Source organism: Perissodus microlepis, chromosome 18 (assembly GCF_051167445.1).
Source record: "Perissodus microlepis isolate ML-2025 ecotype Zambia chromosome 18, ASM5116744v1, whole genome shotgun sequence".
Classification (NCBI taxonomy): domain Eukaryota; kingdom Metazoa; phylum Chordata; class Actinopteri; order Cichliformes; family Cichlidae; genus Perissodus; species Perissodus microlepis.
The window spans coordinates 20,116,472-20,128,168 of record NC_140478.1 but is presented as its reverse complement, the minus strand read 5'-3'; the positions used below and the strand labels follow the sequence as shown (position 1 = coordinate 20,128,168).

The following is an 11,697-nucleotide window of genomic DNA, read 5'->3' as shown; positions in this document are numbered from 1 at the left end:
TCTACTTATTTTTTGGTCTTTACTCACCTGCAACTCCTTGCAAAAGCAGCTCATCATTTCAATTTCACCAAAAACATCTCATTTGTATCTTTTTGTTTTACTTTTCTTCAGTTTAACCATTACACAGTCTTCATAGGTCATGATTTAACAAAGTATTGTAATATTCTGACATTGTTAACTGGATGACTAATCCTTAATAATATTTCAAAGAGCAGGAAGAGTATATTTTTTAGGTTTTACGATACTGTTTTGGAAAAACAGCATCTATCCCCCAACAGCATGCCCTTTTTTACCTAAGACATGAAAACACAACAGTAATAATGGCTTTAATATATTTTATTGAAAATGAAACTCGGAAGAACAGTTAGGATTTATTATATAACCATCTATAACCATTACAACCATTAAACTCTGTCCTCAGGGCTATATCATAAAAAATATTCATACCTATCATTAACCATTCCATTATTTATATTAATTAAACCCAGAATAAATGCTTTCTAATTTGGGTATTGGTTATTATCTATTGATTGGTATCCATGGGTGTGGCCAGGAGCAGCAAATTTGCATTTAAAGCTACATGCATCTGCGAGCGATCGGTGAGGTGTTGCTGAGCTGAAACTTTGAAGATACATTCTGGGAATATGTGAAACTTAATTTAAGCTGATAAAATGGGCTACAGTAGGAGAGAGAAATAATTTAAATGCATTTAATCTTCTGACCTTGCAGAATTTGGAAAAATATCACCTCAAAGCCCAAATTAAACAATGAAACCAAACAAGAAAACTGTGTACCACAGGAAGCTAATAGTACTGTAAATTAATAGCCTTAAAATAGTGAGTTACCCCTCTGACATCTTTGCAAGCATCAGATTTCAAACGCATAAAAATCATTTAAAACTTTTCCATAAAGAACAATGATGAGGTGCCAGAATCAGCATCCCAGGCGCCCTTTCATGCCTTTACTTTCTTATCCAGTCCTGACAGCCGCTGGCTGAAAATAGCCTTGTGTTATATCACACAGAGGTTGTAGGTTGATGGAAAGCCTGCTCTAATATTACCTCACTGGAGCTGAAATAGTAATGTCCCTGGACCAACAATGCCCCTGTGCCCTGACAGTGATGATGCCAGAAAGAGCCCAGCATTCATTATGAAGCTATTTCTCTTCTTGATAGTGAGAAAGGTCATTGTACATTATTCACAACAAAGATACAGAGGTGCTGAGATGGAAAAAAACACATAAGGAGAGATGTTGCTTCGGAAATAAACAAGACCCCGGGGTTTACTCTTGCAGAATAAAAAGATCTGGCATTGTGTGGATGAGAGTGAGGATACTGTTAATCACAGGCTAAAGACAGGGAGCCACATGCTTGAAGAACCCTACTTAAACTTTGTATCAGTGCACTTGTCTTCAAAATACAACATTAAAGCATCAAAACCAATGGAAATCAGAGCTTATAGAATTCAAACATGCAGCCCAAATGATAAGAAGTAATGAAGGAGTTATACAGTGATCAGAAGTTTCCATACACTCATCATGGGTATTTCTTTGAACTGTTCTTTTTCCAGTATGTATACATACATATAGGATCAAAAGTATACATACACTCCCAGCAATATATTTGATTAAATGTCACTTAATCAAATGTTCTTGCTGGATAGCTGACAACTCTTCTTGGCAGAATTGGTAGAGTTCATTTAAACTGGTTGGTTTCATTGCACAGACCCAGCTTTTAAGCATAGTCCACAAATTTTCAACGGGGCTGAGGTCGAAATATTCCAAAAGCTTAATGTTATCCTGCGTTATCTATTCCAAAATCAGTTTTGATGTATTTGGGATCATTGTTCTGTTGGAACATCTGATTGTGTCCAAGTTTCAACCATCGAGCTGTTGATTTGAGGTAAAGTTGAAAAATCTTTCCATCCACTTTCTGCAATGCACCAGTACAAGTGTCAAAAAAATAGTCCCAGACCATGATGCTGCCACCACCATGTTCCACAACCGGAACGCTGAAAACTTTACTCGCTCCGGTCTTTGTTTTGTCTGAGCATAAAACTTTTTGGCAGAAGGCATTTGGCTTGTCCACATGAGCAGTGGCAAATTTCAGCTGAGCTTAAAGGTGTCGATTTGGAAGTACGAACTTCTTTCTTAGTCGGCGCCCTCTCAGTCCATGCCAATGTAAATCTCACTTCATTGTGGACAGTGATGCTGGTGTTTCAGCAATTTCCAGTTCATGGCTGGCTTGGGGCTTAGTGGTTCTTTGGTTGTTCCTAAACATCTTAACCAATTTCCTCCAAAGGGTGACAGTTTGGCTCTTTGTCCAGACGTTGGCAAGGCGATTACACATCCAAATAACTTTACGTACAATTATTTGAAATAGTCTGACTGTTTGAACTGATGATCTGGGAAACTGCACTTGTTCATAAATGGCTCCAGGTGACCTCCCCAACTTGAGCAAACTAGAAGTCTCCCTAATCAATCTTCACTGAGTTCCTTGGACTTTCCAATTGTTCTGACTATTGGTCAATCCAGTAAGTGATGTCAAACAAATCCTTTTTATGCTGGCAAAGATAAAGTTGTAGTTAATCATGATCTGATGTTGAGTTCAAAGACACAGTAGAACTTTCAGGACCACTTTTTAAAAGAGTGAAGTGAGTGTATGCACAATTTGGACCCTGCAGGGATTAGAGAAAACCCAAAATAACAACAAATTATGCAACCAATTCTTGTTTTTTTTTAAGTAATTAAAGATATATGCTCCACAATCCCTGGAAAGGGAACAAAAATGATCAAAAGCCCCAAATTTCCACGACATTCCTGCCCATTAGGGCTGCCACGATTAGTCGACTAGTCACGATTACGTCGACTATCAAAATCGTCGACGACTAATTTAATAGTCGACGCGTCGTTTGAAGCTTTGTAAGATCCCAAAAGACGCAGGAATAAGTAGTAGGATTTAAGAGTGTAATAACGTACTGAAACAGAAGATGGCAGCACTGCATGTACAAGGATGCCAGCTGCCGTTAAACCCCGAAGAAGAAGAAGCTGTGTCCCAGAATTCATAGCGCGGCCCAGCTCAGTTTCCAACAATGGCGGCAGCTAGTTAGTTTTAATATTTCTCTTATTATTCTTTCTGGGTCACAAAATAAACATTTAACATATTTTCAGGCGAGAATGTAGCTGTGTAAACCTCAAATATCTGCTCAGTTTATCAAGACACCACATATTTTCAAAAGCGCTCCGACGTTTTCGGAGACGTCTGTTACACACTAGCTAGATAGCTAGCCGGGGTTTAACGTTCACTAGAGCCGTGAGAACACCGGACTCCCGGCAAATCGTTTTCAAACCCACCGCTGTCTTTCGCTACTCAGGTTAAACATGATATATAAGTCACTTAAATAACTTACATATGTTATTGTTTGGCTTTTTTTCAGTATTTTATTTGTTCCTGAGTAAATCGTTTCGGCTGAGATTAAAGTTATAGTTTTTACACAGCTGAATAAACATCAAGCAGACAGCTGATTATTAGAAGTGTGAGATGCTCGAGAATATACTCTGGAGTCCTGTTATATTTTAGATAGCAAGGAGCAGACGCCTGAGTTTAAGCTTCACTGAAACAATCTGCAAATTTCATTAAAATGTAATAAACTGTCATCTTGTCTTTATTTTTAGTTAGCACATACCTTAAACACTTAAAGCTGTAAGCTAATGATAGTTATATAAGAGCAGATGCTGCTGGTGCAATAAGCTGTACGTTTTACGTCCAATGGATGCATGATCTGATTAGTCGACTAATCACAAAAATAATCGTTTGTGGCAGCCCTACTGCCCATGATGAGTATGTAAACATCTGACAACAGCTGTATAATGTCTTGCAACTTTGCTGGAGCTCGCCAATTTTTGGTATGCAACTCACTCTACTGTCTTTGTGTCTGTTAACAGATTAAATCACAGAGTCGGGCACTGAAAACAAAGAGGAAAAATAACAACGGGATATGTTTAGATGCCATTTTATTACATTCAGACATTTTAAACAACAACAGAATGGCTCTAACATTAAGATATTCACAGCCTGCAACCACAATGGTAAACATGAGGTAGATCAACCAGGCACCAAGGCTACCACTGTGCTGCACATGGTTATCAAACACATTTCAGTTAAGATTGTGGGAGCAAGTTGCATATTAAGTATTAAAATCAAAGAGGAAAAACACTTTCTACGGACCATTGTTTTGATCATCACTATTATATTAAATCTAGGGGTTAGGGAACATAACCGTCTTCTGGAAATAATTCTTTAAGCTGGCAACTTGTATAGTGCAAGTCCAACATTTGCAAAACCCCCAGTGACATTCAGTAGATCCAAGAATCATTCGTTTGTGTCTTGTGCAAAGCCTTCGCGACCGGTTTTGAAGAGGGCACGCTCCCTTGGCCCAAGTGAACTTAGGCCTCAATCAAATTATACACTCCAATATGATTATCAGTCCCAAATGCTTTTCAAATAAATAAAAAAAAAAAATCCTCATGGACCTGATTCTCATTTTCAAAAAAAGAAAAAAAGAAGAAGAAAAAACCCCAAAAGCAATAAAGACATAAAAGACAAATCTAGGTAGATTCTTCTTGCCTTTGCAACATAAAAATGCAGAAAGACATCACCAAAATACACTGGCAAACATTACACAACATTAAACACATCAGTAACCCTCAGTGGGTAAGGGGATGATCGAATATATTAATAATGTAAACAAAGCTTTAAACAGTACAGTAGTACAAAACCCAATTATTTGATCTCTCTACACACAGAGACAAACAACATTCTTTCGCCTCACAGTCAAAAGGTTTCTTCATTCTCATTGGTCCAAAAACAAAACAAAACCTAAGCAGACACTGTGTGAAACATCGCTTAAGGCATATTCTTTGGACAACCACGTGCAGAAACTTATAAAAACATTCATGTTTCAAGTATATGCGTAAACCTAATTTTCACCCTTTAATTCAGGGCTGGAAACTGGGTTAATCAAAGTGGATGGTAGCAAACATCTTCAATAAACAATCAGGACACCATAACAGGAGGTGACATCTCAGGCACGGGCAGTAGCAGGACAGCTGGCAGTGAGGGAGCTTGCCTGTGGTACACTTTGCGCGACTATGTGAAAAATTACTGTCATAACATACGACTAAATCAACTGCTCGGTGTCCATGTTAACAGAAAGCATGTAAAAATAAAAACATTGTGGCAGATCATCTAAAGCTGTGTCCACGCTGGAAACTATTCTCTCATCGAGCATCGCTTGCAGATATTTTGAGCTCTGGTTTCCTAGGTAACCCTCTAAAGTATTTACAACCCAGTAATATGTCAATCAGCAGTATCATGCGCTTTCAAAGTCTCTAAATTTCCTGTCACTGTAGGTTATTTTGGCTACAGTTGCAGAACGTCACTGACTTCTTCTATGGTTTCTGGTTGTCACATCGCTTCCTGCGTGGATGTTGATTCACAGCGGCGTAGCGACCACAAACCATAGAAGAAAGTGAGTGAAATGTGACTACATGTCAAGTTTCACCTGCTGACAATGCTAACTGGATGAATCCCAAGATAAACTGTTCTCAACTTTGAGGCAAGGAATTGAAGTAACTACCAATGAGAACGCAGGATTCCATGCATTAGTGGGTTACCTAGGTAACAAATCAAGCAAACTGCTTCCTGTGTGGATGCAGTTTAATAGTGTTTCAGAAAAATTGACCAGCTTCACAGATTTCTATTGAAACTGAAACAGTAAAATACCGAAGACACAACTCGTATGTTCCCGTAGTTTTCCAGTCGTTTTGGATAAACTCACATGAAATGTAGTCTATGTGATAACATGTTGTGTCAAATCCAACGGCTGCTTATTGTTTGATTCCCAGTACAGATACTCCTGATGACCTGAAATCCAGTAATGACCAAACTCTTGGGTGTATCTTTGTAACATTATGAGGAAACATAAATGGGCTTTGTGGATTATGAGAGGCGAAGCAGGTGAGAAAGGTCAAAGAAAGCAAAGGAAAAAGGAAAAGTGCAGCTAAAGGCGTCTTTGGTGCTTAGAAAAATTAATGGCAAACTTAAACTGTTTTCATGCAGATGCACAAACATTAACAAACACAGATGTTACCATGGTCTCAAACCTGCCATGTCCCTGTTAAAATATATTCCATTGATGCTGGTAGCGCGACTCCTTAAAGCCACCTCCCTCTGACCCCCTGAACATCCAGGACTGGACAAAGTGGGTTCAAAATACATTCTTCAAATAGTCACATTATCCATCGTGAGTCCAAAAAAAACCAACACCAAAACAAAATTCAGTTCAGTTTCAGCTGTGCTTTTTTTCCCCTCACAGCAAAGTCTTTTTCACTACGACACAAGCTTAACTGAAGACAAGCCGACAAGCGAGCGAAAGTCAGAAACATTCACCGACCCTCTTTGGAGTCAGGCACAGTGCACACTGGAAGTACAGAAAGCTGTGTCAGGTGGTCCTCACACCTCGTGCTCCAGCATTTCCCTGCTGACCTGTCTTCTGCCTGATCAAAATTTTGATTGCAGGTCTGGAACTAAATCTCAGTTCTGATTGGGTTTCTTCAGCAGCGGCATAGATTTCAGCAGGTTTAAACGTGGCGGCCGGTCAGAAAGTAGAGGGACCGATCCTCGCTGCAGTTGGCCGTCTGAAACTCGTCCCGCAGGCGGAACTGCCATTCGTCCTCCAGCTCCAGTCGGGCAATGGTCTGACGCAGGGAACTGCGGTCCTGACAGATCACACAGAGGGTGGCACCTGTGGACAAATTCAGGATCAAAAGTTAGATAGTAGGACACGCAGTGCCACTTTAATTATCAAGTTTAGCTGTTTAGTTCTCTATTGTGAGACAGATTGCATAATTATATCATATTAGATTTAACAGGGCTAGAAAGACATCCATGTGTGGCATAGTTTGCATCTAAGACACCAACTCATACACAAGAAATGTCTCTGCCTTCCAAACAAACTACAGGTGACCATGGCAACCTATTAGCAACCAAACCAACTGCAAGGACGTTTTCGGTGCAGCACTTTTTATATCTTTGTAACAAATTTCACCTAGCAACAGCGCACAACTTCCAGTAACCACTTACCAGGGTTCAGGGATACAGATTTTCCCTTAGCAACCACTGGTTGCCAGGCAATCACCAGCTGCTCTCTATGCTTGTATGACTGGGATGTAAGCTACTGTAGTCAGGAACTGATTCTTATTTTGTAGAAAGACCCAAACCTTGCCAATGTCCTTTTAACATCTGGAAGCTTTTATTTTGACAGTCTAGCACAGAGGAAGGTAGGGGGTGAAAATCTAAGAAAACAACCAGGTCATTTCCTATAACTATGTGTGGGGTCTTGGGAAAATATGAGCAACAAAGAATCCCGATCCCTTCCTTTAATCGTGACACTGATTTCATACCTTTGAGGAAGTCGAATTTCTTCAGGAGTCCAGAAACAACGAAGGAGTCACAGAGGTAAAGCAGCAGGCCACTGAACACCAGCCCCTGATGGTTCAGGTTGGTGGAGTGTGGACGAGAGTTGATGTAGCACACAGAGATCTACAACAACAACAAAAAGAGACAAACTTCATTAATCACAGTCGGGAAAATGAAACTAACATCACGAGCTTGCCTTTTAGATTCGAAGTAACTGAAAGAAAACATTACGACTCCCTGACAGTTCCTGCTGGGAGCTCCCGAAGGTGTCTGCTCAAGCAAATTTAAAGTCGCCTTGTGGGTAAAAGTTTAAAACAAAAGATGTGCAAAAACTTGAGAAGACTGTGTGTACAGATAGACGGTCATTGCCTCCTATGCACAAAGGTGCAGTAAATGCATTGTTAGCATTCACTGTGTGCACATGTGCGTGTATGCAGGTCAGAATGTTCTAAGAAGAACAGATGGGAAAGTCATGCAACATGCTTCTCTGTGGGTTAAAAAAAAAATCTACATTAAAGTTGGGGAGCAGGTTTGTCTCATTTCTCTATACTATACAGATTAGAGCACCTTATAAAGTATATAACTCTGCATATCAGACAGAGAAGCACTCGATTTCTATCCAAAATGTGTCTATCACAGTAGTCTGGTATTTAAGCCTTGCCCTAAGTTTGAAATAGAGATTATTCTACTGTTCCTGCTTTCAACTGCAACCTCCGGGGAGCTCTCACCTCCGGGCTGAGGTTGAGGTAGCTGTCAATGGACAGAACTGGGTTGTCTCTGTTCCTAACAGCTTTTGGAAATAGTCTGTGACTGCAGCTCTGGAGGAACCTTTCCAGTAGGAACTGGGCCGGGGCGTCGAGGAGGGTCTGTTCGCTGTCTGGTGCACAAACATACTGGAACGGGCTGATTAGAGCGGGGTTTTCTATTTCCTTTGGAGAGAAGAAAGAAGTTTCATGTGAGCTGGTGTTACGCACAGAAAGACAAGGACATAACAAAGCGAATAATTTTAATCACCTGAACACCCACCATGAGTTTAGGTTTGACCAGGAATTCTTTGTTTCTTCCCCCAACTGGAATGTGCTTCTTCATCAGGAAGAAGTTGTTGAAGCGGCACAGCAACAAGCCACTGCTATTAACCCTTAGATTAAAGTCCACCTCCTCGCAGCCATACCTGCACGGGACAGCAACGTCAGGTAACGATGACAATGCACACCTCAGACCAACTGACTCACATGGCCTTCTCTGAGCTTACCGATTCAGGTCGTACTGGACGTTCTGCGTCAGGTCCACATTCAGCATGACAAAGTCATGGAGGTGACACCGACTGAAGGGATTGCTGGGAGACCTGCGAGCCAGGCTGCTGCTCCACTTGCGTGTGCCGCACACGGCGTACTGGGAGATCTTGGGCGTGTTCTCCATGTGCTGCAGCACCGTTTTTAGAGACACGTTGCTGAGACATGAGCCTCCATCTGATGTCTCACTAAGAAACCAAGAGGGGAGGGCAATTTTACATATATTGAACATATGTAAAATTGATTTTGAACAGGGCTTGGTTAACCATAGCAACCAACTCCACTCTTACACTTGGGAAGCGCTTATTACCTTCCTTCTGCTGATTGGTGGGCGTTCCACTGCACACAGGAGTCGTCCATCATGACAATGAAAGGCCATATGTCTTGTCTCTTGACACCTTGCTCCTCCAGTCGGTTCCTCTCCAGCTCGAGGTTATGGTATGACAGCTCTTTGATCAAGAAGCGAGCTGCACCTTAAAACAGACAGGATTGTTTTTGTTAGGTTTTCACTTAAGATTTGATTAAAACTGATGCACCTTTAATTAACTTTGATAAAAGAAGTAATCTTTTCAAATCCCATGTAAAGGATATATTTGCATAGAGCTTGTATACATTTGCAAATTTACAAGTCTGATAGTTTAGAAAGACAATGAGGTACACTCTGTTGGGCTTTTTGTTCTTCTCTGTCACACAAACCCTCTGCATGTCCTCCTACACTACATTCATGAACCTCTTCTGAGGTCTTCCTCTTTTCCTCCTGCCTGGCAGCTCCATATAGCCACTATCCATCCTCTGCACATGTCCAAACCATCTCAACCATTTTTCTCTAACGTTTTTCCTCCAAATCGCTCAACCTGAGCTGTCCCTCTAATCTGTCTGTTCTGATAACCGAGTAAAAATCTTAACATCTTCAACTCTACCATCCGTCTATTTATTTTTTCCAGTGCCCCGCTCTCCAAATCCTACATCATCTCAGGCTTCACTACCATCTTGTAAACCTTCCCTTTCACTCTCCTCATCTCTACCCACTCCAGCCTGCCTGCAGTCTCTACACTCTGTCGGGCACTGCAGATAAAAATATGTTTAGGTATTCAGCAGAGAAGTCTATCCTGATTAGAAAGCAGTCACACTGACATAAAGGGTCATCTTTAGCCCAATGCCATCTGCTTATCTGAGAGAAATGTTGTTTAGTTACACCCACTTCAGAAAGGCCTTGCACCTAATTGGCTGCACTACAAATCAGACTGATACAATAGATGGCTGACCTTCTCGCGTTGGGTAAGGCAACAGGTAACCTTTCGCCTAGTTTAAACACAGCACTAAAAACAAGTTGAAAACACGACCATGGTAGATAATACACTGCAACGAATTACTCATTATCAACAGAGTGATAAGCTGTCATGTAAAGGCTGAACGCCACTGTGTGGACTTTCAACCACTAGTAGTGCTGTGGAGAAATGCTTTCATAAGAGGGTCTCCATTTAGTTATTTTTGCTCATACAAGAGCGAGTGAGCAATGTAACACAAGTTCCTGCTATTCTTCTTTTTAGCATCTGCTGCCATGCAAATCACGACAACAAACACTAGCGAGGGCAAGAAAAAAAGATGATATGGGAAAAAAAATTTATATCGACTGCAAGTAGAATGAAATATTTTAAATATATTTTAGTTAGGATCAAAAAACTGTCAGGTTTAACAACAGAGATAGCTCAGCTGCTCACCAACTCCAGCGTTGTTGAACATGGCGGGCAGGACGAGCAAGATGTGGTTGGGCCAGTACTTCCTATAGTGAGGCATCTCAAACTGTTTGACCACGAGGATGTGCAGATGAGCTGCGCCCTCTGTGGCATGGAAAATGTTGAGCAGGCCGTGTTCTTGGCGTCCTGTGGTCGGGGTGAAGATTGGACTCTTGAGAAGGTCGGGGTCCTGCAGACAGATAAACACGGTTGAAGCAAAAGTAAACATGTGACCCAAACGGCGATTAGGAGGATTAAGGCCTGACAGATACTGCTGTCTTGAGCAAACTAACCTTGGTGGAGACCAGAGGCAGACGCATGCTCTCCAGGTGGCTGCCCTGATGACTGAAAACAAAGTGCTGCTCCTTAGATTTGGGAATCACAAACTGGAGCTGGACCTCCTCTCCCAGCATGGACGAGCAGAAGGTGAAAGCATGAAAGGTGCACTCCGACAGCTACAACACAACCACACACAAGTACAATATTAACACAAGGATGGGATATGCGCATCTGTAAGTCTGCAGTAAAGCAGAAGGTGTTGGTGGTGCATCTCACCTGTGTAGCTACGCCTGCGTCACAGTAGTGATGGCACTGGTCACAGTGATGAAAGGCATTGTGGGCAGCAAACCTACTCTGACGTATCGACTTGGTCACTCGTGTGGCTGGAGTTTGATTCTCTTTGTCTTGCTTACAATCTACATGAACATAAAAAACTTAAGTTCATTTTTTAATAACACCCGATTAAAAAGCTGAACTCAGAGTGGGCAAGTTTGATGGGTTTTTTTCCATGTTTTTGCTGACCTTTGAAAGACTTTAGCATCTTGTCAGAGTAAACAGGGCTGGCTTTCCTGAATTTAGGATCTCGGAGGTTGGGGTCAAAGGGCAGCTTTCGGACTTCCTCGATGTCCGGCCACTGGGTACTTACTAGAATTGTGACCTCTGAATTTTCTGTGGAGGGTGATTTGATACATTTGTCACCATCAAATTAACTGCTTCATAATAAATCTGATGTATTTCACAAAATGTGAAGGCCATTAAAAATAAACAAATCCCTATGAGTCTCACCTTCCTCCACTTCATCCTCATCATACACGTCGACCTCGAGCAGCCTGATGAGCATCCGAAACAGGATACGCAGAAACTGCAGGTAGGCGCCAGTTTTTCCCACCTAGCGAAGGAAAGGAAAGGATAC

General features: G+C 41.4%; 1 protein-coding gene across 8 annotated transcripts in view; it reads right to left on the bottom strand.

The window, feature by feature from the left end:
- Positions 1 to 3,994: 3,994 nt before the first annotated feature.
- greb1l (GREB1 like retinoic acid receptor coactivator) overlaps positions 3,995 to 11,697 on the bottom strand; it is a 44,202-nt gene continuing 36,499 nt past the window's right edge. For 5 of the 8 annotated variants that reach the window (XM_084912086.1, XM_084912089.1, XM_084912091.1 and 2 more), the window contains 11 exons: positions 11,571 to 11,673; positions 11,307 to 11,453; positions 11,061 to 11,200; positions 10,799 to 10,960; positions 10,491 to 10,695; positions 9,080 to 9,242; positions 8,730 to 8,957; positions 8,492 to 8,648; positions 8,206 to 8,406; positions 7,462 to 7,600; positions 3,995 to 6,803 (listed from right to left, as the gene is read on the bottom strand). In XM_084912086.1, the coding sequence (XP_084768212.1) occupies positions 6,640 to 6,803; positions 7,462 to 7,600; positions 8,206 to 8,406; positions 8,492 to 8,648; positions 8,730 to 8,957; positions 9,080 to 9,242; positions 10,491 to 10,695; positions 10,799 to 10,960; positions 11,061 to 11,200; positions 11,307 to 11,453; positions 11,571 to 11,673 (1,809 nt within the window). In that variant the 3' untranslated portion in view covers positions 3,995 to 6,639. The remainder of the gene's footprint in view (positions 6,804 to 7,461; positions 7,601 to 8,205; positions 8,407 to 8,491; positions 8,649 to 8,729; positions 8,958 to 9,079; positions 9,243 to 10,490; positions 10,696 to 10,798; positions 10,961 to 11,060; positions 11,201 to 11,306; positions 11,454 to 11,570; positions 11,674 to 11,697) is intronic. The other 3 variants (XM_084912090.1, XM_084912092.1, XM_084912093.1) reach the window with 1 other exon arrangement.